Source organism: Felis catus, chromosome C1 (assembly GCF_018350175.1).
Source record: "Felis catus isolate Fca126 chromosome C1, F.catus_Fca126_mat1.0, whole genome shotgun sequence".
Taxonomy (NCBI): domain Eukaryota; kingdom Metazoa; phylum Chordata; class Mammalia; order Carnivora; family Felidae; genus Felis; species Felis catus.
The window spans coordinates 72,947,957-72,961,630 of NC_058375.1; the positions used below are offsets into that span (position 1 = coordinate 72,947,957).

At 38.4% G+C, this 13,674-nt stretch overlaps 1 protein-coding gene and 1 long non-coding RNA gene across 3 annotated transcripts in view; one reads left to right on the forward strand and one right to left on the reverse strand.

Annotated features, from left to right (window-relative positions):
- Positions 1 to 13,674, reverse strand: part of LOC109502433 — a 71,560-nt gene that overhangs the window by 51,063 nt on the left and 6,823 nt on the right. The window contains exons 2-4 of the long non-coding RNA XR_006584466.1: positions 12,080 to 12,207; positions 11,887 to 11,951; positions 8,043 to 8,170 (exon numbers count right to left, since the gene is read on the reverse strand). This is a non-coding gene — a long non-coding RNA (uncharacterized LOC109502433). The remainder of the gene's footprint in view (positions 1 to 8,042; positions 8,171 to 11,886; positions 11,952 to 12,079; positions 12,208 to 13,674) is intronic.
- CLCA1 (chloride channel accessory 1) overlaps positions 1 to 13,674 on the forward strand; it is a 30,785-nt gene that overhangs the window by 5,542 nt on the left and 11,569 nt on the right. For both annotated transcript variants that reach the window (XM_003990277.5, XM_045036137.1), the window contains exons 4-7: positions 2,482 to 2,587; positions 7,921 to 8,098; positions 10,935 to 11,153; positions 11,726 to 11,953. In XM_003990277.5, the coding sequence (XP_003990326.3) occupies positions 2,482 to 2,587; positions 7,921 to 8,098; positions 10,935 to 11,153; positions 11,726 to 11,953 (731 nt within the window). The remainder of the gene's footprint in view (positions 1 to 2,481; positions 2,588 to 7,920; positions 8,099 to 10,934; positions 11,154 to 11,725; positions 11,954 to 13,674) is intronic.

Here is a 13,674-nt window from a genome sequence, read left to right on the forward strand (position 1 = left end):
CATTTTCTGAGTAAGCATATACAAGCAAAATAAATTATTATAACTTTTTTCACTTAAAATAGAGATTCAGTGCAAATTGGTACAGCCACTCTGGAAAACAGTGTGGAGGTTCCTCAAAAAATTAAAAATAGATCTACCCTATGACCCAGCAATAGCACTGCTAGGAATTTACCCAAGGGATACAGGAGTACTGATGCATAGGGGCACTTGTACCCCAATGTTTATAGCAGCACTCTCAACAATAGCCAAATTATGGAAAAAGCCTAAATGTCCATCAACTGATGAATGGATAAAGAAATTGTGGTTGACATACACAATGGAATACTATGCGGCAATGAGAAAGAATGAAATATGGCCTTTTGTAGCAACGTGGATGGAACTGGAAAGTGTGATGCTAAGTGAAATAAGCCATACAGAGAAAGACAGATACCATATGTTTTCACTCTTATGTGGGTCCTGAGAAACTTAACAGAAACCCATGGGGGAGGAGAAGGAAAAAAAAAAAAAGAGGTTAGAGTGGGAGAGAGCCAAAGCATAAGAGACTGTTAAAAACTGAGAACAAACTGAGGGTTGATGGGGGGTGGAAGGGAGGGGAGGGTGGGTGATGGGTATTGAGGAGGGCACCTTTTGGGATGAGCACTGGGTGTTGTATGGAAACCAATTTGACAATAAATTTCATATATTGGGAAAAAAATAGAGATTCAGAATAGTGTATTTCCCAGTTAAAATTTAAATTCTTCATGTTTAGCACACGTGTGTAAGTACAGAATTTTTAATTTTTAGAAATTGTTATCAGATAGTATTATAATATACTTTCCAAGTAAATCAAATGCAATAAGTTTTAGATAATTAAGGTAACTAATAACTAGTACCAGGTTTCTTCTCTATCTTGAAAAGATTAGGACCCATTTGATTTTCTTCATTTAAATAGGGAAGGCAGAGAAAACAAACAAAAGAGTACTAGCACCTCAATACCCCACCCCCAAATACACGAATGCACTTATAGACCTTATCAGAAAGAGGTGTCAAACAAATGTACCTCTCTCTTGTTCCTTTACAACATTCCATCTCTACTCCATAACAGGAACAGAAAATTCCCAACCTATGGCTCAATATGTGTTGAACTGATTTACCTAAGTGCCCCATCCCACTCCTGAGCCCACCTCAGCCATCATGGTCACCACATTTATAATCCCTTCTTTCTGTACTGTGCCTCCATACCTGCTCCCCTACAACCTTCCCTTCCCTTTAAGAGGTCATCAGTTGTTCCTCAGCACTGACAGAATAGTCTAAATCTTTAATGGAGATTCTAGGTCTTCCTTAGCATACATCCCTTCATATAACTGTCCAAATTCAGCCTACCTAGGAATTTACATTCCAGAAAAACTGAGCTGAGTGTAAGCTCAAATACTCACTGAGTGCCTATTAAGTTCTAGGCATTATTTGCCAAGGCACGACAATGAAGTCATGGTGTCTATTCTCATTGAGATGTGTCTAGTGTGACAGACTAGCATTAAAGAGTAATGAAAATATAACATGATAAAGTGTCATAATGGGATATAATGAAAGTGCAAAGGAGGGGTATATGGACAGGTTTAGGATGTCAGAGAAGGCTTCTAGGTGGAGATAAGCCTGATTTTGAAAGAGGAGTAGGATTTATCCAGAGTGAGGGAAAGAGTATTCTGAGTCAGAGGAAAACTATGTGAAAAGAACAAGAGATGAGCAAGAACATGGTGTGACTCTAGACAGCAAAAGAAGTTTAGGAATTCACTGTGATTTTAGAGTTTTGGTAGTGAATGAAGAACAGCAAGAGATATGGCTTCAGAGAGGAGCAGAGCCTGGATCAGGAATCTTGTGTGCCATGTTGAGATGTTGGACTTAACCTGAGCACCATAGGGGAGCCATCTAAGACTAGAGATATGGTGGCCAGTTGGGTGGCCATTGCAGTGATTCAGGAGTAGGCAGCAGTAAGATTGGAAAGAGGAGACTAGGTCAAAGCAAAAAGCCAGAGGTGTAGTAGGCAGACCTTGAGGGTTAACTAGATATGAACCATGAGGGAGAAGGACATATTGGGGATGCTGCTCTGGCTGCCCTATGAATGCCTCTGGCTCCCACAACAGCCTGCACTGGCCTCCATCGTTATACTTGCACCACTAGGGATTTTAGTTATCTGATCATTTGTGTCATCTGCTAGACTGTGAGCTGTGTAAGGACAAGGCAGTTGTTTCGTCTTTGTATGAATAACTGCCTGGCACCTACTAGTGCCTGATTAACATTTGATGAGGCAAAATAAGTAGTTATATTTTAAAGAAATGTGCAGTTGTCATTAGATTCTTTTTTCCCTGAGGAAATCAAATCTTTAACTGAAAAAAATTAACATAGCAATGCATAATGATGTTCAGAAAAATTACCTTCTCCTAGTGTGAGAAGATAATTTTGTCATTCTTATTGTAATCCGGTGTTTAAAATATTTTCTCACAGGAAGGGTCTTTGTCCATGAATGGGCTCATCTGCGATGGGGGGTATATGATGAATACAATAATAACCAGAAATTCTACTTTTCCAATGGAAAAAGACAAGCAGTAAGGTATGTGTATTTTAATTTAATTTTTCCCAACCTATTTTTAAGCTTATTTATTTATTTTGAGAGACAGAGAGAGCATGTGCACACATGGGCACTTGTGTGTGTGTGAATGGGGGAGGGGCAGAGAGAGAGGCAAAGAGAGACTCCCAAGTCGTTTCCACACTGTCAGTGCAGAGCCCAAGGGGGGCACAGAGAGCTTGATCTCACAAGCCTTGAGATCGTGACCTGAGCTGAAATCAAGAATCAGATGCTCAACTGACTGAGCCACCTTCCCAAACTATTTTAAAATTGCAATCATTTATTCCATGAATTGACTTCAAAATTATCAGTTTTTTTTTATATTTTTTATCTTTCATTCTCTTAGCACCTTCTTTTTCAGGTTCCCACAAAACTACTTCTTTTGTTCCCTCTATAAGAGCTTCAATTGGTTGAATTGTCTACTCTGCAGCTACAAACCATTTGCCTCTGTGTGTGTGTGTGTGTGGGTGTGTGTGTGTGCAATGATAAGAAATCCACAGGTACCATGTTCAGTGTCTCCATCTCCCTATATCAGAATCAGGGACATAAGCCAGCCTAATGGGATTCTTTAGTGCCTTGAGGGCAGAATGGTATCTATGTGGACTTGATCAGTACAAATGGGCCTGGGAGGGACTGTGGAACTTACATAAATGACAAGCCAAATATTAAAACAAAACAAAATTTATCCCAATTTAAATTACACTTTCTGTACTGTCAATAGAAAGCAAAATGAATACTTGAAAAGTACTCTTGGCTGCCATTATTTTATGGGTGAGTTCAATTTCAGCGAATATACACTGCTTTAACACTAACATAAAAGGCAGGGAACTTTCCAATTTACTTTAAAGAGGTAGCATCATTTAGACACTAAAACCTGACAGATGGTATGAAAAATAATTCTGTAGATACAGTTTTCTAAAAAGATTTCAAATTAATGGATAGTAAATTATATCTGGTAGAATTAAGGGGATAACAAACATACTAAGGCCAAGTAGGATATCTTCCAGAAATTTGAAAATATTGTGATATTAGGTAACTAATTAATATGGTATATTGAGTACAGAAGAAAAATAATGATGCCAACAGATTCTCAAAGGAGTTTGATAACCTTGCACACATATGCCCGAGTTTAAAAACAACAACTCCTTTTTGAAGACTAAAATTTGGAACAACACTCCTCTCCACTTCTGCTTCCAGTTCTGTTTGCCTGATGCTGTTCAAGGATGGGAGCTAGGATTGGGTTCAGTTACTGTCCTTCGTGGTGCAACTGTTTCCAAGGGGAGCTGCACTTGGCTCAGCACTCAATCTTGGCTTCCCATTTCTCCCACAGGAGCATTACTACTCACCATTTCGCCTTTCTTTACTACATTCAAACTCTGTTAGCTAGGTCCACTTCTGTTGTGTCTTCCCTCATTGTTACATCACCTCAGCCATAAATAGACACTACATGCCTCCTAGAACCAGGCACAGTCCACCAGATTCCTTTAGCTTATTCCCTCTGCACCTCACAGACCACACCCAGGGGCCCTTCCCTGATGTGATCATACATTGGACCGACCTCTACAGTCTCAGCCAATGCATGCCATCCCAAACCCAACACCTGCCTTCCGTACTTCTCTTTTCTAAGCTTCTACATAGTTGAACGCTGTATATTCCCTCAAGAGAAAAACTTATTAGTAAGCTTATTAGTCCTTCCTAGAGATATTCTAGACATATTTACATATACGGCATGTTCTTCCACAGATAACATTAGCAAAGCTGACATGATCACCATGTCCTCTTAACAAAAATGTAATTATAGTGTATTAATAACGTTTATTGCTTCTTATCTTCCAAATATTTTTATTGCTTTGAAGGGCTAGGAGCAATTTTAAAAAATGATGGTAGTGACCACAACAGAAAGTTACTTCTTTAATAAGATACAGAACATTCACTGAAAACTGATAGCCTTTCATATTTAATAGGGAAATGCTAGAGACATTCCTAGGAATAAGGATGACCACTATTAGCACATTCTAACTTTGTTTAGAAAGTTGGAGCCAATGCACTAACACCTTAAACTGAAGAGGTTAAAAACAGTGGGGCAGTAGGGAGCTGCTACTCAAAAGGAAGAGAGAAAATTGCTTTTAAGCAGATGAGACATGGTCCACTCAGAAAACCCAAGGAAATAAATAGAAATTAAAACTGACAAAGGAAGTCAATAAGGGGACCAGATACAAAATGAATATTCAAATTACCTTTCCATAGATTAACAATAACGAGTTCAAAATATAATGGAAAATTTCTTCTCCACTTAAGATAGCAATTAAAAGTATAATAAAAGTAGGCTAGAGGTATCACCTTGCAGTGTCAGAATACCTGAACTCAACAACACAAGAAACAACAGGTGTTGGTGAGGATATGGAGAAAAAGGAGCCCTCTTGAACTGTTAGTGGAAATACAAACTGGCACAGCTGCTCTGGAAAACAGCATGGAAGTTCCTCAAAAAGTCAAAAATAGAACTACCCTATGATCCAGCAATAGTACCACTGGGTATTTACTCGAAGAATACAAAAACACTAATTCGAAGGGATACATGCACCCCTATGTTTATAGCAGCATTATGTACGAATTATGGAAGCAATCTAAGTGTCCATCAATAGATGAAGGAATAAAGAATACTGGAACAATGGAATATTGTTCAGCCATAAAAAAGAATGAAATCTTGCCATTTGCAACATCATGAATGGATCAAGACCATATAATGCTAAGTAAAATAAGTCAGAGAAAGACAAATGCCATATGATTTCTGTCATATGTAGAATTTAAGAAACAGAACAAATGAGCAAAGGGGAAGAGAGAGAGAGAAGGAAACCAAGAAACAGATTCTTAATTAACTGAACAAACTGATGGCTACTAGAGAGGAGGTGGGTGGAGGGAATGGGTGAAATAGGTGATGAAGATTAAGGAATGAGTGCACACACTTGTTGTGATAAGCACCAGGTAACTAAAATAAAAACTTAAAAACTAAATCAAATACTTTTTTTAAGTAGGGTCAACTCTGAGAAATGTGAAAGTCACATTAGAATAAAACAGTAAGATCCTTCTAAGGAATTTAAAAGAATATCAAGATAAGTTGAGAGACTTTGAATTCATGGAAGATGTAAATTCAACACAAATCAATGCATAGATTTTATGAAACTAGTTAAAATACATCTATTTTTACCTCATTTTTAAAATCTTAGAGATTATTCAGTAGATAGTAGCTAAGAAGTGTTTTGAAAAATAATAGTAATAAGTGGTCATTTTACTTATTGAATTTTAAATATACTCTAAGTCTACATTAATTAAAACAATGGGGCTAATAGACACATATATAATAATTTATTATTTAATACAGCCAGAATTACAAATCTATGAGGAAAGGCAGAATTTCTTAAGATATCAGAGCAATTTTTAACTGTGTCTGTGTGGGGAAAAAATTAACAGACCCTCATTCCAATTGGATAGACTCATTAAGTATAATGAGTAAGAAACTAGATAAATATTAATAAATATTGAATTGTTAGTTGGTGAAGTTCTTTCTATGCATTCAAGAATCGGAAAAAGAAGTAACTAAAGGAATAATAAATTTGGCAACATATGAATTAAAATTTTGGTTGTACACAAATCAAACGTAAATTAAAGAAAAAGGTAACAACAGAAAAACATATCTATGAAAATTAAGAAACCAGACTTTTAAGAGCTTAGTATTATAACACACAAAGAACTTTTTAAAACCAAAAACAAAATGGTAACTCCCTAATAGAAAAACAGACACTGGAGAAGAATAAATAACTCACAAATGAGGAAATAAAAATGGCCAATAAACATATAATAAATGTTCAGACTTACTAGTAATCAAAGAGGTGCAAATGTGACTAGGATGAGAATCACTTATTACCTAGTAAGTAAAGCTACTTTCAGCGGGATGAGCACTCCCACAGATGGTTGTTAGAGGCATAAACTGGAATAACTTTCCTTAGAAAGCAATTTGATGGCACATATCAAATCTGTAAAACTTTTCCTATTTTTTGATCCAGTAATTTCGTGCTTAAAAATCCATTTTAAGGGAAATGACAGAATGGGTTGTATCCACAGACTTTAAAATGTTCAAACTTTTACTCTGGGAATCATGTAGCAAACTTGGAAACAGAGCCGAAACTTCATGTGAAATTTTATTTATTCATTGAAGTTTTACTTTTAGTACTGACAAATCAGTACCAAATTTCTACTAATTTGGGGGGGGGAGGGGGACCAAATTAAATAAATTAGGCTAGATTCATTTTATAGTATCAAAACATACAGCTATTAAAGTCACATTTTAAAAGGATATTATAAATTATAATAATACATTAAAATCTTAAGTATACTAACATACCAAGTTTTTTTTTAAAGCAGGAAGCAAAGCGATATGTGCAATGCTATGTTGATATATAGAGAAGAAAATGCTTCAATATGTTAACAGTAGCTTATTTCTAATGGTGGGACACGATTTTTTTATATTCTTCTTTATGCTCCTTTGCTATTTTCCAAATTTTATGTAGTTTTGATACATTATTTATATGTTTAAAAAATAAAACGTAGGGGCGAAGGGTACCAGGGTGGCCCAGTTAAACATCCAACTTTGCTCAGGTCATGATCTTGCGGTTTGTGAGTTTGAGCCGCTCTGCGAGCCCCACTGGGTTTGAGACCTGTGCTGATGGCGCAGAGCCTGAAACCTGCTTCCAGTTCTGTGTCTCCCTCTCTCTCTCTGCCCCTCCCCTGCTCACACACACACACTCTCTCTCTCTCTCTCAAAAATAAATAAACATCAAAAAAATTTTAATAAAATTTGGGGGAAAGCAGTCCATTTATAATAGCCACAAACTCATAAGCATATAAAGAAAAATCTAAAATACCTATGAACATATAAGAAATATGCAAAATTGTATAACTAGAAAAACAGGAAATGTCTGTAAGCCTTTTGAGGGAAACAAAAGAGAGTTCCTGATTTTCTAGCAATGAGGGTCCTAGATTAGGAGGTAGCTAAGGGCTTGGAAGCTTATTAATTCTGACAACAGCCATAAGCCAGAGTTAGCTTTTCTGCTGCAAAGAAACAAATTCTGATACCGTTTGGGGAACTCTTCAGATACTTTCTGGCAAATAAAAATGACTCTGTTGAGAATTTAAAAATTTTGCTATTTAAGGTGATCTATTTGTTTATAAGAGGAAATTGTAGACATCAGAACAACCTGACCACAGGGTCTAATAACCCTTCGAAATGATTACAGCACCTAAACGTATTAATGTATTTTCAGATGTTCGGCAGATATTACTGGCAAAAATGTAATAAAGAAGTGTCAGGGAGGCAGCTGTGTCACCAAATCATGCAAACTCGACAAAGTAACAGGGCTGTATGAAGAAGGATGTGAGTTCATACCTCATGGCGTGCAGACTGTGAAGGCTTCCATAATGTTTGCACAAAGTATTGATTCTGTAAGTATTCTGTTCTTGTATTTTTGTCTTCTTGACACTTAGGAATTTAGTGAAGTATCTTATCCCCGATTGCTGCAAGAAAGGATCAAATTTTAGGAAATCACCAGTGAGCAGCTGATTCTCTGTGGGAAAAACTGGGAGTACAAAATCAGCGATAAATTCATTATCTCCCCCCCGCACCCCGCACCCCCTCTTTAGGTCCATTAGTGAGACTCCATCATCTCCCTCCCATGAGCCTGTGGTTTCAGTGCTTAGAATCATCTCAAATATCCTTAAAGGCAGACAAGCACAACAATTTTTGGTTAACTAAGAAATTTACCCAAGAGAATTAGACACTTCTTTTTATTCATTAATAAAAAGTAGCCTTAAACTTAATTTGCAGAGATCTCTTTTCAGTCTGCATATTTGCTTTTGGTTGTTAACTGAAATTTTCAATCCTTTAAGAGTGTTGCTGCCTATAAGGGGTTTGAACATAGTTTTAATAATTTTAACTAGTTTTTAAATGTGTCCTGATGTTTTTTTAAATGACCAACTGGTATATAATAAATTTGACAAATTATCCTTATTAGTGTTAAATATATATATCAGCAAATTTGCATAAACTAAAACTAAATGTATCAGTTTGTCACTAACTAAAATCAGTGGAGAGACTTTGTGGGGAGACTCTCCTGTCTTTCAGTCTCCTATAAAATTATGTTTTCCTTTTGAAATAGAAGGCGAAGTAACTTGCAAGAGTCTGTCAATAAAAATGTGGTGTAAGTTTTAAAAATGTGATGTACCATGGTCCAAAAGGCCCATCCTTCACTCTGGCTTTGCAGTCTATTTCTAGACTTATTCAGAAACTTTCAAGAGAGGGCCCTCATTATGTTTTAGATTAACCACAAAGTTAAATTTAATGTATGATCAGGTTTAGGAACCTCTGCCTGGAGTTCACATACAAGTTTTTCAGAACCCCTGCTAAAATGTAGCCATAATGATATTATGGAAACACTACCAAAATGACCTGGAGAATGAAAACAGAAAAAAATAAGTGCTTTACACCTAATTATTACTTTCTATATTACTAGAATCCTGGATATTTAGGATTTTTAATTGAATGATAATACTGCGAATAATAGTCTGAGAGGAGGAATGAGGTTACACATTCTTTGCATACTATGCCACCTTTTTTAATCCCCCCAAATGCTAGCAATGTAAATACTTAAGAAAGGGGAGGAAACTTTCATTTACTGACTGTGTTAGTATGGACCCTATTCCGTATGTTCTCTTATAATTCTTGCATAATAACTATTACCCTTTTGCAGATTAAAAAAAAAAAAACCTGACACGCAGATTTTAGAGTTACTCAAAAAACAACAAACTTATATTGAGCTTTTATTATGTATCAGACACTGAACCAAGTTTTGAGGAAGCAAAATTTAATGAGTCAGTTTTCTGCTATATTCGGTTTATAGCCGAATAAGTGTACTAACGATGTTAAAGGGATCTTACTGAAGCATCCACGGGGTATTGGAAAGCCAAAGGGCTGAGTAGAAATTCTCTGGAGGGAAGGTAGGAAATGAAAAAACAATTTGAAAATGACCTTTTGGCTGAAAATGAAGGTAAAGTTCACAATGCAGAAGACAGAGGAAAAGGAATTCCTTGACAAAGTGGGAACCATGAGCAAAGGCATAGAGATATAAAACAAGGCAAGTTTGAGAATTTATGGATCACAGTGGGGGGAAATTAAAAGACTTGGGATGCACAGGCAGAGTGAGGATGTAGAGTGATGCAAAAATCTAAACACAGAGATTGCTCCTTGTTCTGTGAAATAGTCCAGATTACAGTGTATAAACAATGATTAGCCACCAAAGGGTCTTGAGTACAGAAATAAGAAAGAAGATGTTTCTAGAAGCTGCGCAGTGGACCAACTGGAGGGCAAACAAGATGGAAAAGTCAGATAGTAGACCAAAATAGTCTGAGTCACGGACCATGAGGGCTTGAATGAGGGAGATTCCAATGGAGAAGGAGAAAAATGATGAACTGGAGACAGAGTGAAATATATGGATCTTGGTTATTTGGTAGAGGGAAGACGATAGGATTTCCTGACTTAGGTGGTTGTGTGGATAGTGGTGACTTAAGTTAGAAAATGCAGGGGCGCCTGGGTGGTTCAGTCGGTTAAGCGGCCGACTTTGGCTCAGGTCATGATCTTGCAGTCCATGAGTTTGAGCCCCGCATCGGGCTCTGTGCTGACAGCTCAGAGCCTGGAGCCTGTTTCAGATTCTGTGTGTGTCTCTCTCTCTCTGACCCTCCCCTGTTCATGCTCTGTCTCTCCCTGTCTCAAAAATAAATAAACCGTTAAAAAAACGTTTTTAAAAAGTTAGAAAATGCAAGAGGAGGAGAAGCAGAGTTAAAGGAAAGGCCATACGTTCAATTATGAACACACGAAGGTTGAGGAGCCTGTGGGACATCTTAGTGGAAAGAGCTGGGATGTAGGGTGTTGGTAAGTGAGCGGGAAGTAAGAGGATGGAGAGATAGGATGGTACCAGCAGAGAAATGTTAAGAAATGGGTGGCTTGTAGATAGTGGTGATGGCTTGAAATGGCAAATTTTAGAAGTAGGAAGGAAGCCAAGAGCAGATCTAGACTGCTGACGAACACTAAGGATCCAATAAGGTTGAAGACATGGTATGAGATTGGAACTCTGAATTATGACTGTGAATTTCCCCCAGCAGTGTTCTGGAGTGATTGTGGGATTAAGCCAAATTGATGGGTTAGCCGGGCAGACTTGGAAGGAGGGCAAGGGATTTAAATACCCTTCTCTACTATTTATCTCTATAATTTTATTGACAATTTCAGGTGGTTGAATTCTGTACAGAAAAAAACCACAATAAAGAAGCCCCAAACCTGCAAAACCAAAAATGCAATCTCCGAAGCACATGGGAAGTGATTAGCGATTCTGAGGACTTTAAGAAAACCACTCCTATGACGACACAGCCACCCACGCCCACATTTTCATTGCTGCAGATAGGACAAAGAATTGTGTGCTTAGTCCTTGATAAGTCTGGAAGCATGGCGGTATGTTCACTGGGTCTTACTCTTCTGGACTCTGGTCTCACATTTGTATATGATATGATCTGGACTGCAATTTGTAACAGGTTGGGAATAAACACAACCCTTAGGGTCAGAACAGTTACAACAATAACATGACCATCAGAAACACCCACCTCAACTCTATTCAACAGAAATTTCAGCATCAAGTGTCTCATTTGCCAAATTAAATTAGCTTTCAATTTATGAGCACTGATCTGATAAAGTGCATAGCCTTAACATTTTTTATGTTTCGCTGATAATATGTAGATCTATAGAACTGTTACTAAAGCAGTGATCTAATGATCAAACTAAAGCCAAATCTGGTTTGATCTTTTAGGGCCACTTATACAAAGGCCCTAAAATTCTACCCAAAGATGTTACTAAATATAAAGGAGAAATTTAATACAGAAATCTAATTTAATATAAAGGCCTTGAATAAGCTTGTTGTCATTTACTCTGTGTTGAGGGAGCTATTTCCAAATTTCCTCTAGACTGTTCTGTTATTAGTCCGCTCATCTAAACTCAACTGACTGCCTTTCTTCTACTTCTTCATTCAGAATGGTGACCGTCTTAATCGACTGAACCAAGCCGGCAAACTTTTCCTTCTGCAGACGGTTGAGCAAGGGTCCTGGGTTGGGATGGTGACATTTGACAGTGTTGCCCATGTACAAAGTGAACTCATACAGATAAACAGTGATGTGGAAAGGAATGCACTCACCAGAAGCTTACCAACCGTGGCCGCAGGAGGAACGTCCATCTGCTCTGGGCTTCGATCAGCATTTGCTGTAAGACAAGTTCCCCTATAATCTGTCAATGTTTGCAATTTGTTTCCTAAACATCTCTCTGTTTTCAACAAATTAAGTCAAATTTCCTCTAATATTAAGTTCTATCATAATATGGGGCCTACCTACCTTTCTGTGTTTACGTGGCAGGGATTCTCTTCCAGGTGTCCTATGTTTAAGCAAATTGGATCACCTGTCCTTCAGCACTTCCACACCTTTGCTAGGCTCCCCACTTGGAATACTTTCTCCTCCTTCTCCTGTAATTCAAATCACATTCATTCTTCAAAGATCCATCACAGACGCCACCTACTTCTTGACATCTTTCCTGATTCCTTCAGCTGTAGAGAATCTCTCTAAACACTGTGAACTTTAAAAAAAAAAAAAAAATCTCTTACTACTTCTAGGTCTTCTGTCTTACTTTCTAATCATGTACTTCACTCAAGCAAAATTTCTTTAGGAACAGGACTTATCTCTTTACCTCCCAGGCTGCTGGCACAATATCTTTTATACAGAAGGTTCTCAATAAATAAAATTGAACTGAGTTATCTGATAGCACCTGATTCTTAATTGCTCCAAATATATCATCCAATATTGAATATTTCTTTAGAAGATATTTAGCCCCATGAAACAAAGAATAAGAGGCTGAGAGAAGCTGGCTGGCTAAGGTCTCAGAATATCTGTGGCATCTTGGGCAGGTCGGCCTTCTGCCCGCTGTGGAGCACAATACATCATTGGGGCTGTTCCAGATTCCCAATCAGCAGCAGGAATAGTTAGTACCCAGCTCACACTGTTGCATGTGGACAACAGACACTGTTGCATGTGGACAATTTCCTCACATTCAGTCTGTCCCTCTAGACCTTTTATTCCACCTTGAAGTTTAGTTCTTTAAAAGTGGTTTCCATTGTTTGTACAGTCAGCTGCAGATCCCTTCTCCAGATGCCTGTGTGCATCTGGATTCTCTGGCCTCTACCACTCACCCAAGCTTTGATTAAAGAACCAAATGAAGGAGGGGAACTGACATTGAAATCGCTGATGTGTTAGACTACACTCCCGCTATGCAAAACCTTAGGGGAGATGACTAATGCCAGATGGCCTGGTGGTGAAGACAGAACTTCTGGTTCTGCATTTTCCTCTCAGATGGGTGAGAGAGTGTGAGAGACACAACTGGAATTTACATGCTCCTCTTGCCCAATGGAGTCCAGATGTGGGGTGGGAGGAGCTTATATGTGACTTTACTGTGATGAGGTAAAGGGCCTTGGGTCCTACACTGTCCTTAAGTTCCCCATTGTTTCCTGCTGCAGGACCCATGTCAGGTCTGTTCTGGGCTCTTGTGTCTGCTGAAGAGCCCACTGGACTTTGCTCTCCAGATTTGATCAGGGCCCAGTGATCCTTCCTGGCTGACTCAGCCCCACTCTGGCTCTCGCTATTGGAGCAGAGCCCTGAGCACCCCATGTCCTCCATTCAACCCCTGAGCAGACTATACACCCCTCAGCCTGTCTGGCAAGATGACCTGTTCTCTTATCTGCCAATTTCTGTCTTCCCTACGGTGTATGTGGGAACTTCTGCATGTTTTCCATGGCATGTATTAGTGATGGGGAGTAGGACACAAGAATCCAAATGAAGCCCTTTCCCTGGCCTCTCAGGCTCTGCAACTTGGTCAAATCAAGGCCACAGCCACGGCTGAGAGGATCGTGGGCTCTGGACTCCTACATGCAGCAGCAGTC